General features: G+C 42.9%; 2 protein-coding genes across 2 annotated transcripts; both read left to right on the plus strand.

Annotated features, from left to right (window-relative positions):
• Positions 1 to 6,341: 6,341 nt before the first annotated feature.
• Positions 6,342 to 10,361, plus strand: nek2 (NIMA-related kinase 2). The gene is made up of 9 exons (XM_068737338.1): positions 6,342 to 6,608; positions 7,431 to 7,648; positions 7,780 to 8,020; positions 8,169 to 8,251; positions 8,347 to 8,473; positions 8,576 to 8,810; positions 9,093 to 9,147; positions 9,283 to 9,359; positions 9,632 to 10,361. The coding sequence occupies exons 1-9, from the start codon at positions 6,513 to 6,515 to the stop codon at positions 9,835 to 9,837; spliced, it is 1,338 nt and encodes a 445-aa protein (XP_068593439.1). The 5' UTR covers positions 6,342 to 6,512; the 3' UTR covers positions 9,838 to 10,361.
• A 463-nt stretch (positions 10,362 to 10,824) lies between these two features.
• Positions 10,825 to 15,974, plus strand: slc30a1a (solute carrier family 30 member 1a). The gene is made up of 2 exons (XM_068737349.1): positions 10,825 to 12,279; positions 13,439 to 15,974. Exons 1-2 carry the CDS (start codon positions 11,703 to 11,705, stop codon positions 14,326 to 14,328), a joined length of 1,467 nt encoding a protein of 488 aa, XP_068593450.1. The 5' UTR covers positions 10,825 to 11,702; the 3' UTR covers positions 14,329 to 15,974.
• Positions 15,975 to 16,807: the final 833 nt, after the last annotated feature.

Genomic DNA, 16,807 nt, shown 5'->3' on the forward strand with positions numbered 1-16,807 from the left:
CAGTGTTATGCTTTCTTTAACCAGTTGTATACACTTCAGTAGTGTATAAGGTTTTCAGTTATCGATGCATTGGACATTTAAAGGATTATGTCAACATTTTTGGGAATTATGCATAATCACTTTCTTGCCGAGAATTAGATGAGAAAAAAGTGTCATACCTGTCTGTTAAATATGTAGCTGCAGCCAGTTAGCTTAGCTCGGCATCTTTAAGAAAAATTGGTAAGGAGCTGAGAAATAAAATGAGATTTTTAATATATAAATAGAGTAAAATAATTGAAGTTCAATTGATTGGTGGTAAAGGGAAATTAAGCTTTTTGCTTTATTTAACTGACTGAAGGTTAAAGGAAAAAGTATAAAGCTTTATATTTATTTTTACATTTCATTTTATCTAATATGTATTGACTTATCCTGTTATACATGTGACTTGTCTGATAACCTTTACTTAATTTTGGCTCCATGTTATGTGGGGGGGTTATGTGCCAACCATGGAAAAGTGCCTTGTAGCTTTAATACTTGTATTTATCATGTTAATTGGTGTTTATAACTTGGATATGTATTTATTTTCTCTTGTGGACGGCTGGCAGGCTGGCTGTTTCTCTCTGCTTCCCGTCTCATATTTAATCAAGTTAGCTTCGTATTTAACCAACAGGAAGCCCCATCAATCGTCTCATCTAACGTGAACCGATGAGCATGTTTACCTCAAACTATCCTTTAATTCTCCCACAGCACGTAGGAATCCTGAGGGTCCGACAGGAAAGCCTCCTTTTGTAACTGATTTTAAATTACATTCTTGTTCCGAGTGTTCTCTTTTGTCTGCAAATGTAAATGTCATCTTTCACATTTTCACTTCACTCAGTCGCTGGCTGAGAACGGTCCTGTGCCCGTTGTTTAACTGTGGTGTCAGTCACCGGCTGTTGAAAGTCACTGGTTTGTATTACACAGTTCTGATGTCAGCTGTGACGCCCAGTCTCTTGGTATTGGTGCTTGGGTCACTGTGACCTCTCCTTACCCTTCCACACGGTTTACTGCTGCATCATCCACCAAGGGATTATTAGTGTTTCCTGTCTGGACTGTAAGGGGAAAATATGTATATTGAGGTTGGAGGTTAGAGAGAGGGAAGCACTCTCAGGAGAAATAAAGAGGTATTCAGTAAATGTAAAGGTACTCAGACCTGCATTCAAAATCGTACAGTATTCTCAGCAAAATGATGTTCAAGTAACAAAAAGTTGAAAGTACTTGTGAGTGTTATATACGGTACATCACGGAATCTATTATCACCTTTGTATTGATATGTGAGCAGCATATTTGTTGTAGTTGGTTAATCTAAAGCTTTGTTTTTTAAGATTGATACCACTCTTAAATAGATATGAAGCTAGCTAAAGCAGGCCGCCAGTTAGCTTAGCTTAGCTTAGCACAAAGACCTGAAACGGCTAGCCTTACTCTGTCCAAATATTTGTCTAGCTGCACTTTTTAAAGCTCACTAATTAAGATGTCCTGAGCTATTTATATACTGGGACCAGTTGTCAGGCAACCAGTAGAGACCTCAGGAAGTTACTAATCCAAGACATGAAAACGTTTCATAACCACCTTCATAACTTCTGTTTTTTCCTTCGTATTAAACAAGCAAGATATAATATGTTAGTGAGGGAGCTTGTAGGTGCTGGTTGGCAGATAATGTTATTTTGAAACCAAGCCAGGCTAGTCGTTTCCCTCCGTTTCCAGTCTTTGTGCTAAGCTAAGCTAACTAGCTGCCTGCTTTAGCTTCATATCTATCATGCAGCCATGAGAGTGGTATCGATCTTCTCGTCTTAACTCTGGACAACAAAGCCAAAAAAAAGAGTATGCGCCGCAATATCTAACCCAATTTCTTTTCCAGTACTTGAGTAAATGTATTTAGTTACATTCCACGGCTGGCACTGTGAGTTTCCATCAGCACCAACCGTTAGAGATATGTGGAGGGTCTTCAGGAAAGCCGCGCGCTACAGGCGACCAATGGCAATTGAGGTTGAAAACAGCAGGATGTGAGCTGGAAAATGGGATTAAATATGCACGAAGCTTCAACAACCAAAGGGCTACCAGGCAGGAGCCATGGTGGCTTTTGCTCAGCGGGGGGGGGGGGGGGGGGGGGGGGGGGGTAGTATCACCCTGCATTGATACTCCTCTTCCTCAGTACAGCTCCTCTTAAGATCACCCACATTACACAGGCAAAATTCGTCTCCAGAGGAACTTTTGTGTCCTCTGCAGAAGTAGTGATCCTCCTCGGACACCTGCAATTAACTATTTCACGGGTACTGCTCCCCAAGGCCTTTAATGTCACACTTTGATGCCTGCTCCCTCATGAATGCTGCGGTGGTGGCAGTGTCCCTTGAGTCAGCAAGCACTAAAACATCCAGCTGTGAAGAGGAGGGCCGGGCTGAACGTCTGTGCAGCAGCTGCTGGCCCCTCAGGAGAGCACGATGAGGGCTGGTCGGACCCTCTGTGTTGTCAGGATCACACGTTCCTCATATCAAAATCGCGAGAAGTATATTCGCTTTTTAGTGTCAAACCATGCGGATGGGTTTCAGTTTTCTGTCTCCACCCCAATGCAATGGCGGTAAACCGAATTTCATTTGGGAAAACCTCTTACCAGGGTCAGCATCTCTCAGTATAAACCTCTGCACATGAGAAGGAAACTACTTTTATTATTATAACAGATGTTCCTGCGCTTTGTTTTGCACCAATGAAACAATCATATAGTGTTAATCTGTGAGCTTTAGAGGTGCTGGTAGGTGGATTTTGTTGTGTTCAGACAAAGCCAAGCTGGCTGTTTCCACCTGTTTTGTCTTTATGCTAAGCTACGCTAAGCTAAACGGCTGCTGGCTGTAGCCTCCATTTAGCAGACATGAGTGGTATCAATCTTCTCATCTCACTCTCTGCAATAATATTTAATATTTACTGTAATTAGCCTAATTATTAGCATATCAGTCTGAACGTCTAAAGAAAAGAAAGCACCCAGGTGATTGTAATTAAAAAATGTCGGTCACCTTTGTGTGTGTTATCTTGTCTTGAGAAGGCTCTTTGAGGGGAAATTGCACCCAAAAAAGAAAGAGTACCATTAACCTCCATAACGGCGTCACAGTGACACCCCCCCCCAGCAAAGGTGAAGAGGTTATCCTGTGACGGAGCCGTCCGTCACTCTTTCTCAACTCTTGGCCTTTAAACGTGAGAGCGGCCTCGGGCAGCTGACTGTCTCTCTTGTTTTTAGCTGTCAGTTTTCCGCTCTACTCCCTCCCTCCCTCCCGCCCGCCGCCATTCCTGGCTGATGTCCAAACTCCTCCAGCTCTTTGTAGGAGTGACCTTTGCAGAGGCAGACTGACAGACCGGCTCTGGCGCTCACTCTCTTGGTGGTGTGAGTTTTGTCAGTGTGTGGTACGCTGGCAGCAGAGAGGCAGAAAGAGGATGATTTGAACACAACTGTTTACTGAGGCTTCCCCCGCTGAGAGGGACGTTACTGACAGACGACTCAAAGCAGGGATCATGCATCACAGTGTGCTTGTGATGAGAAAATAATCTTTTATCTGCCATAGGAATTCTGAAATGTAATTCAAAATTGTTCATGCTGTTGCTCCAGCTAATAGCCAGATCTAACCAGTTTGATCTCAGTATGATTCAACAAGGTGATCTTTATGTAAATTAAATTTAGACATATTATTAATTCAATGTAATCCTTGCTTACATTTTAGGCAAAGAAAAACCAACATAAATATCTAAAAAGGGCTGTTTAGATATAAAAACATTAAAATATATGTAGTAGGTTATTTTTCTATCAATAGTTTGGTTTGTAAAATGTCCGATATTTGTGAAAATTGCCCCTCTATCAAGCCAAAGGTAACATCTCAAAATAGTGTCTTTTCTCAGACTAACAGTCCAAAACCCCAAAAATGATCAATTCACAGAAACATACAACAGAGAGAAGCAGAACAATCCTCCCATTTCAGAAGCTGAAACCAACATATCTTTGGCATCCTTGCTTAATTTATGGCTCAAATAATGAATCGATGATGAAACATCTGGGGGGATTACTTGTCTGTCAATGGGCTGAATGACTGCTGGTAAAATCAGATGACCGCTGACGATGAGATGTCCATCAGCCTCCCCTGCGTCTCTCGCATGAGTCACTGACTTTTTTTATTGCAATGAAAATGGTATTTACTGCTATTTACAAACATATTCATCATGCAAGGACGGTTAGTCTGTTCATTTCAGTTGAGAAGATTTTTGGAGCGTATACATAACGGTATATGCTCTAATGTTACTTGGTCTTTGGATATTTTTAGTGAGCTATTCTTACCTTTGCTTGATTAATTTTCTAGACGGCTACTTTTACTCTGCCTTGAGAAAAACCCAGGGAAGAAACTGTTCTCAGTTAAAGGGCTCTCCAGCATTGAAGGCAAAGCTAGATCAGTCGGACCTCAAAGTCACCATAAGTGTTCATCACGTCTAACACATAATGCTGATGTTTTATGGACAAAAACAGGGACTATTTCAGATAGTGATCACCATTAGTTGTTAACATTAGTTGTGTATATCTATATATTTTTTTTTACTACAGTGATTGTCCCTGAATTTATACATCAAAATGTATTTTTACACATTAAAATATTAAACATGACTGTAGTACAACTTAGAATTTTCAACAACAACGATTTACAAGCATGACATCATTTTTATGAATATATTTTTGAGAGATTATTTAAATAATAAATAATCTCTTAATTCAAACAGACACATTCAATTCAATTCAATTCAATTCAATTTATTTTTGTATAGCCCCAAATCACAAATTTGCCTCAGAGGGCTTTATAATCTGTGCTGGAACATCGGAACTGAAAAACTCCCCCAAAAAACCCTTTCACAGGGAGAAAAGAGGGAGAAACCTTAGGGTAGGGTTGTGTGTTCATTTGTTATAGTATTTTGATATTTTTTTTGTGAGGACTAGTTTGAGTTTTACACCTTAAAAGTGAAATCACTTCACTTCTCAAGTGTAGAATCAAGTCTTAACCCTGAGCATTGAAACAGGGAAACAGGCGTTTGAAGAGTTTCTGGTACCATTTCTTCTTCTTCTTCTGCTTGTTGATGATCTGGCTCTAGAGATCTTTTTCTGTGGCCTCCAGGGAAGACTTCTCCTGCTGCCAAAGGAGACTCTCCGTTTCTAACAGATCTTCTGTCTTTTTCTGGTCTCCTTCGATACTGGGGGCTCCTGTCAACTCACTGGAAGCTCCTGTCAAGACCAGGGAGGCTTTCTCCTGCTCCCACTGGTCACGTTCAGCTGCAAACTTCTTATTCAGCTTTGTGTACTTCTCCACTTGGTTCGACAGGGCGTTATACAACTGGTCACATTCAGTGTTCAGCTCCTGCCTGGTCGCCTTCAGACTATTCTGGAGCTTTTCCTTCTCCATCTTCTGCTGCTCAACTTGAGCCGCACTGGAGGCGTTGGCCAACACCAGAGAGGCTTTCTCCTGGTCCCACTCGTCACGTTCAGTGTTCAGCTGCTGTTGGGCCACCAACAAAGTAATCTTGAGTTTTTCAATCTCCATCTCCTGTGTCTTATCCATAGTATTCATCATGTGTGTCATATTATCAAATGAATCTGTAAGGTAGGTTAATAATTAAAATGGAGGCATTGTTATACAAAACAAAAGGGGTGGAACACAGTCAGTTAATAAAACAATCAGAATCCCTTCAGCAGGCCTACCATACAATTCCACCACACATGTATACAGACAATACAATTAAAGTGTAAAAGAAAACGCTCTGTTAATCTTAGCCAGAGCAACAATGTGCATTTAGAGTCAGCTGCTGACATTGTCTAAGGTGTCCCATAGACAAGCCATTCATATATAGGGCAGTGGTCAAACAGGAATTAACCTCATTGGTCTTATCAACATGTCAAAGTGTGTATTAGCTGTCCAAATACTGCCACATATTGCGTTTAGGTGAGACCTTGAAAAATCGATTGAACAGTCTTGAAAAAACTATCTTGCAAATCTTTTTTTCTTCAATTGACCTAAATAATTGAATGCATCTAATGATCCTAACCCTGTTTCCTGGAGGCACGGCTGTGAGTTGACGGTGTTTTTTGCGCCAACCCGTGGTGAGGTGAGCACACGTCACTCTACCCGCTCTGCTCTCGCGGGTTTCAGGCGCTTAGCAACCTCTTAACTTGTATTTTCGCCCTGTCCAATCAGAAGCCACCGTGAGGAGAGAGCGGACCAATCACGATTGAGGATTGGGGCACCAATTTAAACCGAGAGCAAACGCTTCCTGTTTTGTTTATACTTCAATACACACGAGTGAACGAGCAAAGACAGCAAAAGCAGAACATTTGGTCTATTTCAGCATCTTCAGCAGAAAAGTAAAGTTAGAGACTCTTTCGGAAGTCGCTGGTTTAACTTCATGTTTAACAGCCCAGTCTAACTTAACGTTAACGCTGAACTAACGTCAGCTTGAGTTCGGTAACTTTCAACGTTAAGATGCCGTCCCGTGTTGAGGATTACGAGGTGGTGTGTACTATAGGCACAGGTTCCTATGGAAAATGCCAGAAAATAAGACGGAAATCTGACGGGAAAGTGAGTAACGTCCACACGTTGTGTTTGCACAAAGACACCGCACACCTGTACGTAACGTTTACCTGCAGCCACGAGGCCGTTTGTTATTGTCACTCGATAAAAACGTGTAACGTGTAACGTTAGTTACCGTTGATTTATTAGCTAAACTGTGATGCCATTGGTAGTGTGATATGTTTCAGGCACTTCAACCAAAAAAATAATTAACCCGTGTTAGTGTTTTAACACAAAAAACAGCCCAACAACAACTTCCGGAAAATAACTGAAGGATGAATGAAAATGGTGTCAAAAGTCAGTATTTTAGGGGTGACGGGTCTGCTTCCCAAAACCAACAATTAACAACGTTAAAACCCATGAGAAAGGCTAATCTTGTTGGTTAGCAGACAAACTCAGGTGTACATAGTTTAGTCAATACATTTAAAAATCATGGCGGCTTCTTTCCAGGTGTTCAAGTAATGGCGGTCACCTTGATCTAATGCCACCATTTACAGCTGAAAAGATAGTCTGGTGGACTGTGGGTAGTCGAGTTCAGTTACTTTTGTGTCTGACAAGTAAAGGCGTAGCTGCTGAAGGGCAGCAGTGGTATAGGTTCAAAGCAAGACTATGTAGCTTTAAAAACAAGAATTAACACAATCTATCATTTACTTAAATAATATTAAACTTGGAGCAATACAGCGTGGTGGCTATTGTTGGTGAACTTAAGATAATCTTATGTAGCTGACTTTATTGAGTCTGTTAGTCGATCTGTGTCTCTGCCAGTTTTACATTACATTTGTATCCATTTTTAAGCTCTCTTTGAATAATCAAAACCTCTTTTGTCTCTAGATCCTCCTGTGGAAGGAGCTGGACTATGGCACCATGGCGGAGAGTGAGAAGCAGATGCTGGTGTCGGAGGTGAACCTCCTGAGGGAGCTCAAGCACCCGAACATAGTGCGCTACTACGACCGCATCATAGACCGGACTAACGCAATGTTATACATTGTCATGGAGTACTGTGACGGTGGGGACCTGTCCAGCCTCATCACCCGGTGCATCAAGGAAAGGTGACTGTGATCCTTCATCGTGAAATGCACCGTGCGCTGCAGGTTGTGTGTTTATGTGCATTGTGAAAGGTATCGGGTTTTCTTTCTACATCTGTTGCTTCGTGTGTGTGTGTGTGTTGTTACCATGGCAGGCGTTATGTGGAGGAGCAGTTTGTCCTGCGTGTCATGGCACAGCTCACGTTGGCCCTGAAGGAGTGCCACAGACGCAGTGATGGCAGGGCAACGGTTCTTCACCGTGACCTGAAACCAGCCAACATCTTCCTCGACATCAGACAGAATGTGAAGCTCGGAGACTTTGGCCTGGCGAGGATCCTGAACCATGACACCAGTTTTGCAAAGACGTTCGTCGGGACACCTTACTACATGTCTCCAGTGAGTCGTTTAATCCTACTATATCTGCGGGGGGGGGGGGGGGGTTAGGGCATATTTGGAAAATGTAACCTGATCCCTTGGTCTTCCTGATAGTAGTCTAATTAGCCACGTTTGCCACTATCTTTCAAAAAAAAAAAAATTCTTTCAGGAGCAAATGGACCGGATGTCGTACAACGAGAAATCCGATATTTGGTCACTTGGATGTTTGCTGTATGAACTGTGTGCATTATTGTAAGTTTTTTGTTTTTTTTAATCACCTCTTCCATGAGCTGATTTCTATGTGGAATCTGTGAATCTGACATGTTCCCTGCATTCCTCCTGTTTAGCCCTCCGTTCACTGCTTACAACCAGAAAGAACTGGCAGAGAAGATCAGAGAGGGCAAGTTCAGAAGAATCCCATACCGATACTCCGAGGAGCTGAACACCTTACTCTGCAAAATGCTCAACCTGAAGGTTACAAATGAATCATTTTGTCAGACACTTTACTTGTGCTAGCAGCTAAACGGATTGCGTTTTTCATGTCGGTGGGGTTCAGTAATGGTTCTTTGTTGACAGGACTACCTGAGGCCCTCTGTGGAGTCTATTCTCCAGAGCGGCCTGTTGGCTGGTGCTGTTGCTGAGGAGCAGAAGAGGGCACAAGCGCGACTCCGAAGGCGGTCGGCAGACTCTGACTGTCCGCTGAACAGGCCGGCGGAAGCGCCGCCCGCCTCTGCTGCAGAGCTGGGACTCAGGGAACAGGCACTGAGAGACCGAGAAAGGGCGCTGAAGGAGCGCGAGCAGAGGCTGGAGCGTAAGACTTTAATTTCTGCTCACGCAGACTCACATCTGTGTGACGTTATGCTCACCTGCAGCTGGGATTTTCACATCAACAAACATTCTTTTTGTGATTTATTTTTCTTCTTTTTTTTAAATAGAATTGTTCAGGTGTAAAATAGTATTTAAATATCTTTATTAAGTGACTGGGGGATATAAATTGTGTATCTACAAATACAAAAATGTTACTGTCACATGTAAGTAGTAGTAAGTGTTACAAATTCAAAAATAAAATCTTCTATTTTGTCCTTCATCGCAGAAAGAGAGCAGGAGCTTTGTGTTCGTGAGCGACTGTCAAACGAGAAGCTTGCGAGGTAAAAAGTGTCTTTTTAGAGCTGGAACTACAACAATAGATACTTTTTAGTCATTTCTCCTATTTGGATCATTCTGCAATGTCAGTCTTACCAACTGATTTGGTGTAAACTCTTTATCCCAATCTACTGTTACAGAGCAGAGAGCTTACTGAAGAACTACAGCAGCCTACAGCAGCAGAGGGATCTGACGGGGTTCTATGGCAAAGACATAGGTATGGGAATTAGAAGAAGACCTCTGGACTTACTGAACCGAGACAAGAACTGAGAAATGTGTTCCGTTTGCAATGTGGATGACTCAAATGACCTTAATTTATTACTTTGTAAATCATGTAAATTGTGTTTTTATACATCAATAAAGAATTATTACGCTCCTTACGATCTGAAATCTAGCCGTCATGTTGGATTGCAAAGACTGCTCTAGGGGCTACCTGATGATATACAGTTGATCCTCGTTAATCAGTGACTCCTTACTGTTTGGTCCTAGATGTGGAGAACCTCTCCCCTGGCAAGAAGAAGGTCCACTTTGCCGGTGAGAGCAAAGAGAACCAGCGGCCCACCGGCCGTCAGAGTGTCACGTCCCAGGATCTGATTTTGAGGAGGCTGCAGGCGGCCAAGCAGCGCGCTCAAACACTGAGTGAAGTGGAGAAGACCTGCCAGTTCAAGAGCAGGCAGATACTGGGCATCCGCTGATCGTACACATGGCACTGTTTGACTTGTGACTGATATGTGAAAGTGAGGAGTCATAATAACTGGATCTAAATTAAGCTTTATTTATGATAGTGTGTATTGTAATATGTTTGTTATTGAAAGCTTTGTAGTGTCAGAATTTGATTTGCTTGGATAGTTTGTTCACTTTATCGATGTTTGTTGTGATTGTCAATGTACTGTATATTCTTGCTAAATATAGGTCTATGTAAAGTTTTCTCATAAGCTGCTTAGAAATAGACAAAAGAACTGAGTGATTGGAACTTGAATCCACAACAGAATATAAACACTATTGTTTGGACAAGACTGATAACACATGAAGAACAACTCCTGTGCCAGCAATTAAATGTGCTGATTGGATGGTTGTGAAGGTTTTTATATTGCATTCCTTCATAACTACTTATTGTAGTTATAAATGGTTACAATACAATAAGAACATTTTTCATCCTGAATGACTTTTTCTGTGCCAAAGATGCTCAGTATGCATAGTAAAGTTGTATATATATGTGCTATTTATACATCCATAGTCAAATTAAATATATAAAAAGTTTTCAAAACCAGTTACTCTTTCCATTACAATTTACTACAAATGCACCCTAGTGCTTAATATGGACAACTCCCACAAGGGGTCATCAGGTACCCATGAACAGTCGACCGCTCAATTGGGACTTTTGATTATAGGCAACAATGCAATTAGCCGTCACACCTGAAAGTCCTTTGTTCTTGATTAATGGCAGATTAAAGGGTAAGATTAAAAGGGACATTTGTATTAGATTATGCTTTTGTTCAATAACAGGCCCCCAAGTTGTAGTTGATTGAATTAAAAGACAAACACGAGTAGATCGGCTTCTAACAATGAGAGATAGGTCTTTATATTTGCAAATACATTTTTTTACAAAGCTATAACTATGTATGGTTTAACAGCATTCCAAACTACTGAATATCTTTCTGTTTCAACACCAGTACACGTAGATGAACACAGTTATCACATTGTCACCAGTAAAACATAATATTCACATCAATACAACCACAATAAGTGTGTATTTAATGCAGACCAAAAACAAAATGAAACTATTGACAAACCAATATTTAACAGATATTTCAATGAGGGTTTTTGTTCTATTGATTGCCTCATGTTCAGTGATGAGAATCACTCTAAAGTAATCAATTAAAAAGGTGAATACACCAAAGGGCAGGCGCTTCCCCCCTTTTAAACATATGTCTGTTGAATATTAATGAGGTTTTCTAAATTAAGTGGCGATACTTCATAGATTTACAGATACATTAGTCATCGCGAGATTACAGGCGCAGTTAGCGTTCTTAGCAACCGCTGTTGTCTGGCTTGTTTGCTCCGCCTTCCTGGGAGAGTCGCACAATTTGACCAATCAGATCCAATCTTGTGTCACATCCACCAATGGGAAACGTCCGGGGGCGTGGCATTATGGTGCCGTGTTCCGTGTGGAAAGTTTACCGGCTCGGGTGCAAAGTTTCAGCCGTCTGCAAACCGGAGCGCGTCGGCAAACGTATCTGGAATATGCTGGTGTCGACCACAGTCTATTTGTACGGTAACTAGTATAATTTACCGGATTAGTTTTACTGTTGGTTGTCTTCAGATCGAGCCGAGTGATGCGGCCGTCGCTGGAGAACAGCAGTGTGTAAAGACGCTGTTAGCATCGACCGTATTGTCTGAGGGAGCCAGCTAGCTTAGCGTAAGACGTTAGCTCGGAGCTGTGTTAAAGAGCTAGCTAGCGTTAGCTGAGGTCCTAGTGAGCTCGTCAGAAGACAAAGTAAAACGTTTTTTTAACGTTAACTCCAACTTGACTCGACGAAGGACCGAGAAGAAAGAAAAAATGGCTTGCGAGCCTAACCGTGTGCGGCTGCTATGCATGCTCTCATTGACTTTTGGGTTTTTTATCGTGGAGGTGGTGGTCAGTCGGATGACTTCATCTCTGTCAATGCTGTCGGACTCCTTTCACATGTTGTCGGACGTTATCGCGCTGGTCGTGGCTTTGGTCGCGGTGCGATTTGCCGAGAAAACCCACGCGACCGACAAAAACACGTTCGGGTGGATCCGCGCGGAGGTGATGGGGGCTCTGGTGAACGCCGTCTTCCTCACGGCGCTGTGCTTCACCATCGTGCTGGAGGCTGTGGAGCGGTTCACCGAGCCCCACGAGATCGAGAGTCCGCTGGTGGTCGCCGGAGTCGGTGCCGCGGGGCTCCTGGTCAACCTGCTCGGGCTCTGCTTGTTCCACGGGCACGCCGGCGGAGGCCACGGACACTCTCACGGAGGAGGTCACTCTCACGGGAATAAGAACAAGCGGGGCAAAACCGGCAAGTCCCAGAAGGCTGGCAATGGATCTTCAGGAGAGGAGACCAACAACCTGGTGGGGAATCACAACAGCCCGGGAGATGCGAGACCGATAAATGGTATGTAACTGTAGCCATTGTGTGTGTAAAAGAGCATTGAGTCTCTTCCCTATGTTAAATTATGTAAATCAATGTCAAAGTGTTCTGTGCATGTCAGTATCATTGTTTCTCACATCGAAGCTGACAGCATGTGCCAGACTTTGTCTCCATTGTTAGCAGTCCTGGTTGCATAACAGTATGTATCTTCAGTGTAGCAGGAGGACACCCTGTCTGAGTGACTAATCCTTATAGTTTCTGTTATGGTAGCGGCCTTTAGACAAACGCGTTTGTTATCAGCTCTTTATTGGTGGGTGATTCTATCCTTGGAAACTTGGTTGCCTTCGGCGATGGCCTCGGCCTTCAGGCTATGAAAAAATGTCCACTATCAGATGGTTTATAATTAACAATATACATCTAGAAGCCGCTGTCAGACTCGACCCTTGTGACGTCCTGTTTTTCCACGAGTTGAAACTTGTAACTTAAGTGTCTCATCGATCAAACTTCTTACTGCTCACATGGATTCATACAAAAGTTACAAACTGAACCTACAGGCACCAGACCAACCCCCAAACAGTGAATCCTTGTCCCTCGGAAGGGTTAAACCCATACAGAAAACCATCCCCCCCACCCCCCACACTGTTTCAATAAGGCTTCCCCCCTCCCCCTCCTCTGGCACTGATCGCTGTTCCTGGGTTCATGCATCAGTGTAACCGTGGAGTAGACAGCCACACCATTAACTGCTGATGAATGACCCGGTTTGCGTCCCGGGATGGAGGAGGGCAGCTCATTGCTCAGGTGCTGTTCCCTCAGAGCCGTGTACGCCACCACGCTGCCCGCAATTACTAATTGAATGTGTTTGATGTGAACCACTGCAGAGTGTGTCGTAGCATGTAGGATCCCCACATGCTGGGACTTTTCTTCCATATAATCCAGCATGGCTGACTCAGTCACTCATTGTCTACCGAGGTCAAAGCTAGAGCATTGTTGGCAAGAACAAAAATCACCACTGTGTCAACTCAATGGACTGAATGTCTTAGTAAATTGCCCTTAGTCCTCATCCTTTTGATAGTGTCTGTATTGTCTATATATCTATTTTTGAATGTTGTAGTTAGTATATCAGTGTTGAAGTCCAGTTGAGGTTCTGGTAAACTAAACTGACCTTTTTTGTTTTTATCTTCAGAAATCAGCTGTAAAGACAACACAGAGGTGCAGATGAACGGCAACCCCCACTTTGAGGACATGGACCACGACCCCGCGTCGCAGCTCAACATGCGTGGGGTTTTCCTGCACGTGTTGGGTGACGCCCTCGGCTCTGTCATTGTGGTGGTCAATTCTTTAATATTTACCTTTGTGTGGCAGCCCTGCATAAAAGATGAGGCGTGTGTGAACCCGTGCATCAACAGCCACACCACAGACCACCAGCACGTCAATCACACGCTGGTTGACCTGCTGGAAGGTCCCACGAAGTTTGCCGGCCCTTGCTGGGTTCTCTACCTGGATCCCATGCTCTGCATCATCATGGTGTGCATCCTGCTGTACACTACCTACCCGCTGCTCAAAGAGTCCGCCCTCATCCTGCTGCAGACCGTGCCCAAGCAGATCAACATGCACCGACTCAACGAGCGCCTGCTCGGTCTGGACGGCGTCCTGGCCATCCACGAGCTGCACATCTGGCAGCTGGCCGGCAGTCGCATCATTGCGACGGCACACATCAAGTGCCACGACCCCACATCTTACATGGAGGTGGCAAAGCGCATCAAGGACTTCTTCCACGACGAGGGCATCCACGCCACCACCATCCAGCCCGAGTTCGTCACGTTCAACTCGGAGTCTCGGGACTCCCTCTGTGAGCTCTCCTGTCGGACTCAGTGTGCTCCCAAGCTGTGCTGCGGCTCTGCAGACAAACAGAACACAGGCTCTGATAAGAAGGCCAGCAGTGACTGCAAGGCTGCTGCCGCTTCAGCCCTGGAGGTGATCCTTGAGACCCCGGAGGTAACTGCGGGGGTTGAGGTGCGCCCTCGGTCAGAGCCCGAGATCACCATCACTCGAGAGGTGGAGTCGTCTCTGTGAGATGGAGGGGATGGAGAGAAACGGAGGAGAAGCTGGAAAACCACCACACTGGACTGAAATCATTGTCATGGACGCTGTTATCTTTTTGACCCGTGGCTCCCCCCCCCCGAAACCCTTTGTGTCTTCTGTATTTGAGTCATTCTTGTATTTTTCCCCCTCTCTGTATACCTATTTTCATTCCCTCTCTCACTTGGCCCCTCTCTTGTTGCCCTGGCAGTATGGTGGCGATGCATGTTGGGGTTCACATACCTTACTTCCTCCAGGACTGGAGCGAGGGCTGCATGAGTGTTCCTCATTAGCACCGTGTTGTGATGCGTCATCTCGTCCCATGGTGTTTCTGTGCCAAAGCTTCTCACTGCAAGACTGAAGGGATCTGAGAGACACCCTCTTCTCTAAAAGGACACACAACACATGCAAGACGGAGCACACATCACTAGGTTATGTTGTGTAGCCTTTGGGCCTGTTGGCAAAGATTATGCCCTTGTTTTTTTTTTTGTTTTTTTTTGCGTAGGCTTTGAGCAGATCTATTTTCTTACCCTCCGGCCCAAAATGGAAGCGTTGTTTAATAATTTAACTATTTTAAGTTATTAGAAAGGATATATTTCTCTCTGTAAATGCTGTTTGTAATATTTGGTTTGGATGATGGCAACAATTTCTGCAATTTTTCTGTCTCAAATGTTTTGACAGACCATCTATGCTGTAGTCAGTTTTTTTTTTTTTTTTTCAAATGTGACATTTTATAATGATTTTGTTTCTCAAGACTTCTTCTCTGGCCTTGACTCAGTTTTACTTGCGGTCATTAGTTGGATACAGAAGCTGTATCAACACCTCTCTCACCTTGCCTTTTTTAAATACAAAAAAAAACAACCTGCTGCCGGTAGTGAACATAGTGTAACTGAACCGCTTGTACTGGCACAGTCACCAGCCTGAAGGTTGGGTGTGTTGTGAAGAAATGAGCACTGTATGCTATTAATGAAACACTATTCTCCGTATGAATCTGTACTGGAAAGCTTTCTTGTGATCGCTGTTGATTTTCATTTGAAATCCTCATGAATGTGTTCGGCACTGCGTCACAATCCATGCTGAGGGAGTTTTTATATTTCTAGGAAGTTCTATGTTTTGCATGACCAAACTGAGACCTGTTGTTCGACTTTCAGGAGCTCCGCTAAGAGGCTCCGGTTGCTGCTTACCAGTACCTGCTGGTATCCTCCAACATTACTCATAAGTGTGTAGGGAATGACTCGTCTTATAGCTTTTCTGTCTTCTGCTTTTGGACAGCTGAGCAGGCTGTTTTGGCTGAATTAAAGTCCATACGGTGGCCTTTGCAATTGGTGAATTCTCCCTCATCACCACAGATATCATTTAACGGTGGTCCATTGATGTGGTTCAGATTTCCACTCCTGAGTAAACGTGTATGCAATATAGAAATGTATTATGACTCATTCTTTCATGTTTGGTCACTTTTATTCTGTTGTTTTTAAGACTTGAGCTCTATGTGCAAATTGAAAACAAGTGTTTTTTTAATTTTAGATATGACATGTCAACTGATGTGTTTTTGATATACTATATATATCTACAGTACCTGTCCAATGTGTCATTGTGAAATAAAATTTAAAAAAAAATGGCTGTTTGGTACAGTTGATGAACCCAAATTTGTCCTTTGCCTTATTTTCGCTTTGTCTCATCTTTTCACTCAAAAATAATGTACAGTTATTTTTTTTTTTTAAATTTAATTTAATGTAAACAACCAATGACTACAAAGAGATGCAACATGTTGTGACGGCCATGTTTTCTGTTTCATTCAGTCGGTGTATTGCTGAGGCACGAGGGCCTTCTTACACGTCTGTATCTTCTATACAGGCTGGTCTGTGGTCAGGTCTTTAGATTACCATCTTCACAAATAACCGTGTGATGCCTTTTTAGAAGTTAAGAGTTTCATTTTCAAAAGTGAAACGGGTGTAACTTCTTTTCGTTGTAAGGTCTTGAATGACTATTTTACTGAGCCAAACTTTGACTTGGCTCAGTAAATTGTGACCAAAAGTTGTGACCAAAGTTGACTTTTGCCTATTTAATCCACTTAAACCAAAAAACGGAGATTAAAGAGGAGATTTAGGCTTAAAGAAGCAGGGATTGTGCACAGGACGGCATAATTCATTACACTCACACAGCAAATGGAAATACCTTAAGTAAAGTACTACTTGTACATAAACGTACATATACTTGATTTTATATACGTTTTTACTTTTGGGTAAGAATGTTAATACAACACATTGAGGTTAAGAAAGTTAATATGACAATAAGAGACCATAGCCTATAGAAAAAAGAACTGTTTTAAGACGTAATTATTTTACTGCATATTAATAATATATCAACAGAGCCACAGTTTAAATCTAATTGTCTTTAAAAACCACGTGAACAAACAGATTGGCTGTAAAGCTACACACATGTTGATCTACGAGGTGTGTGGCTCATGTCTTCT

Source organism: Cebidichthys violaceus, unplaced genomic scaffold, assembly GCF_023349555.1.
Source record: "Cebidichthys violaceus isolate CVI_PGR_0920_01 unplaced genomic scaffold, fCebVio1.0.p SCAF_78, whole genome shotgun sequence".
Taxonomy (NCBI): Eukaryota; Metazoa; Chordata; class Actinopteri; order Perciformes; family Stichaeidae; genus Cebidichthys; species Cebidichthys violaceus.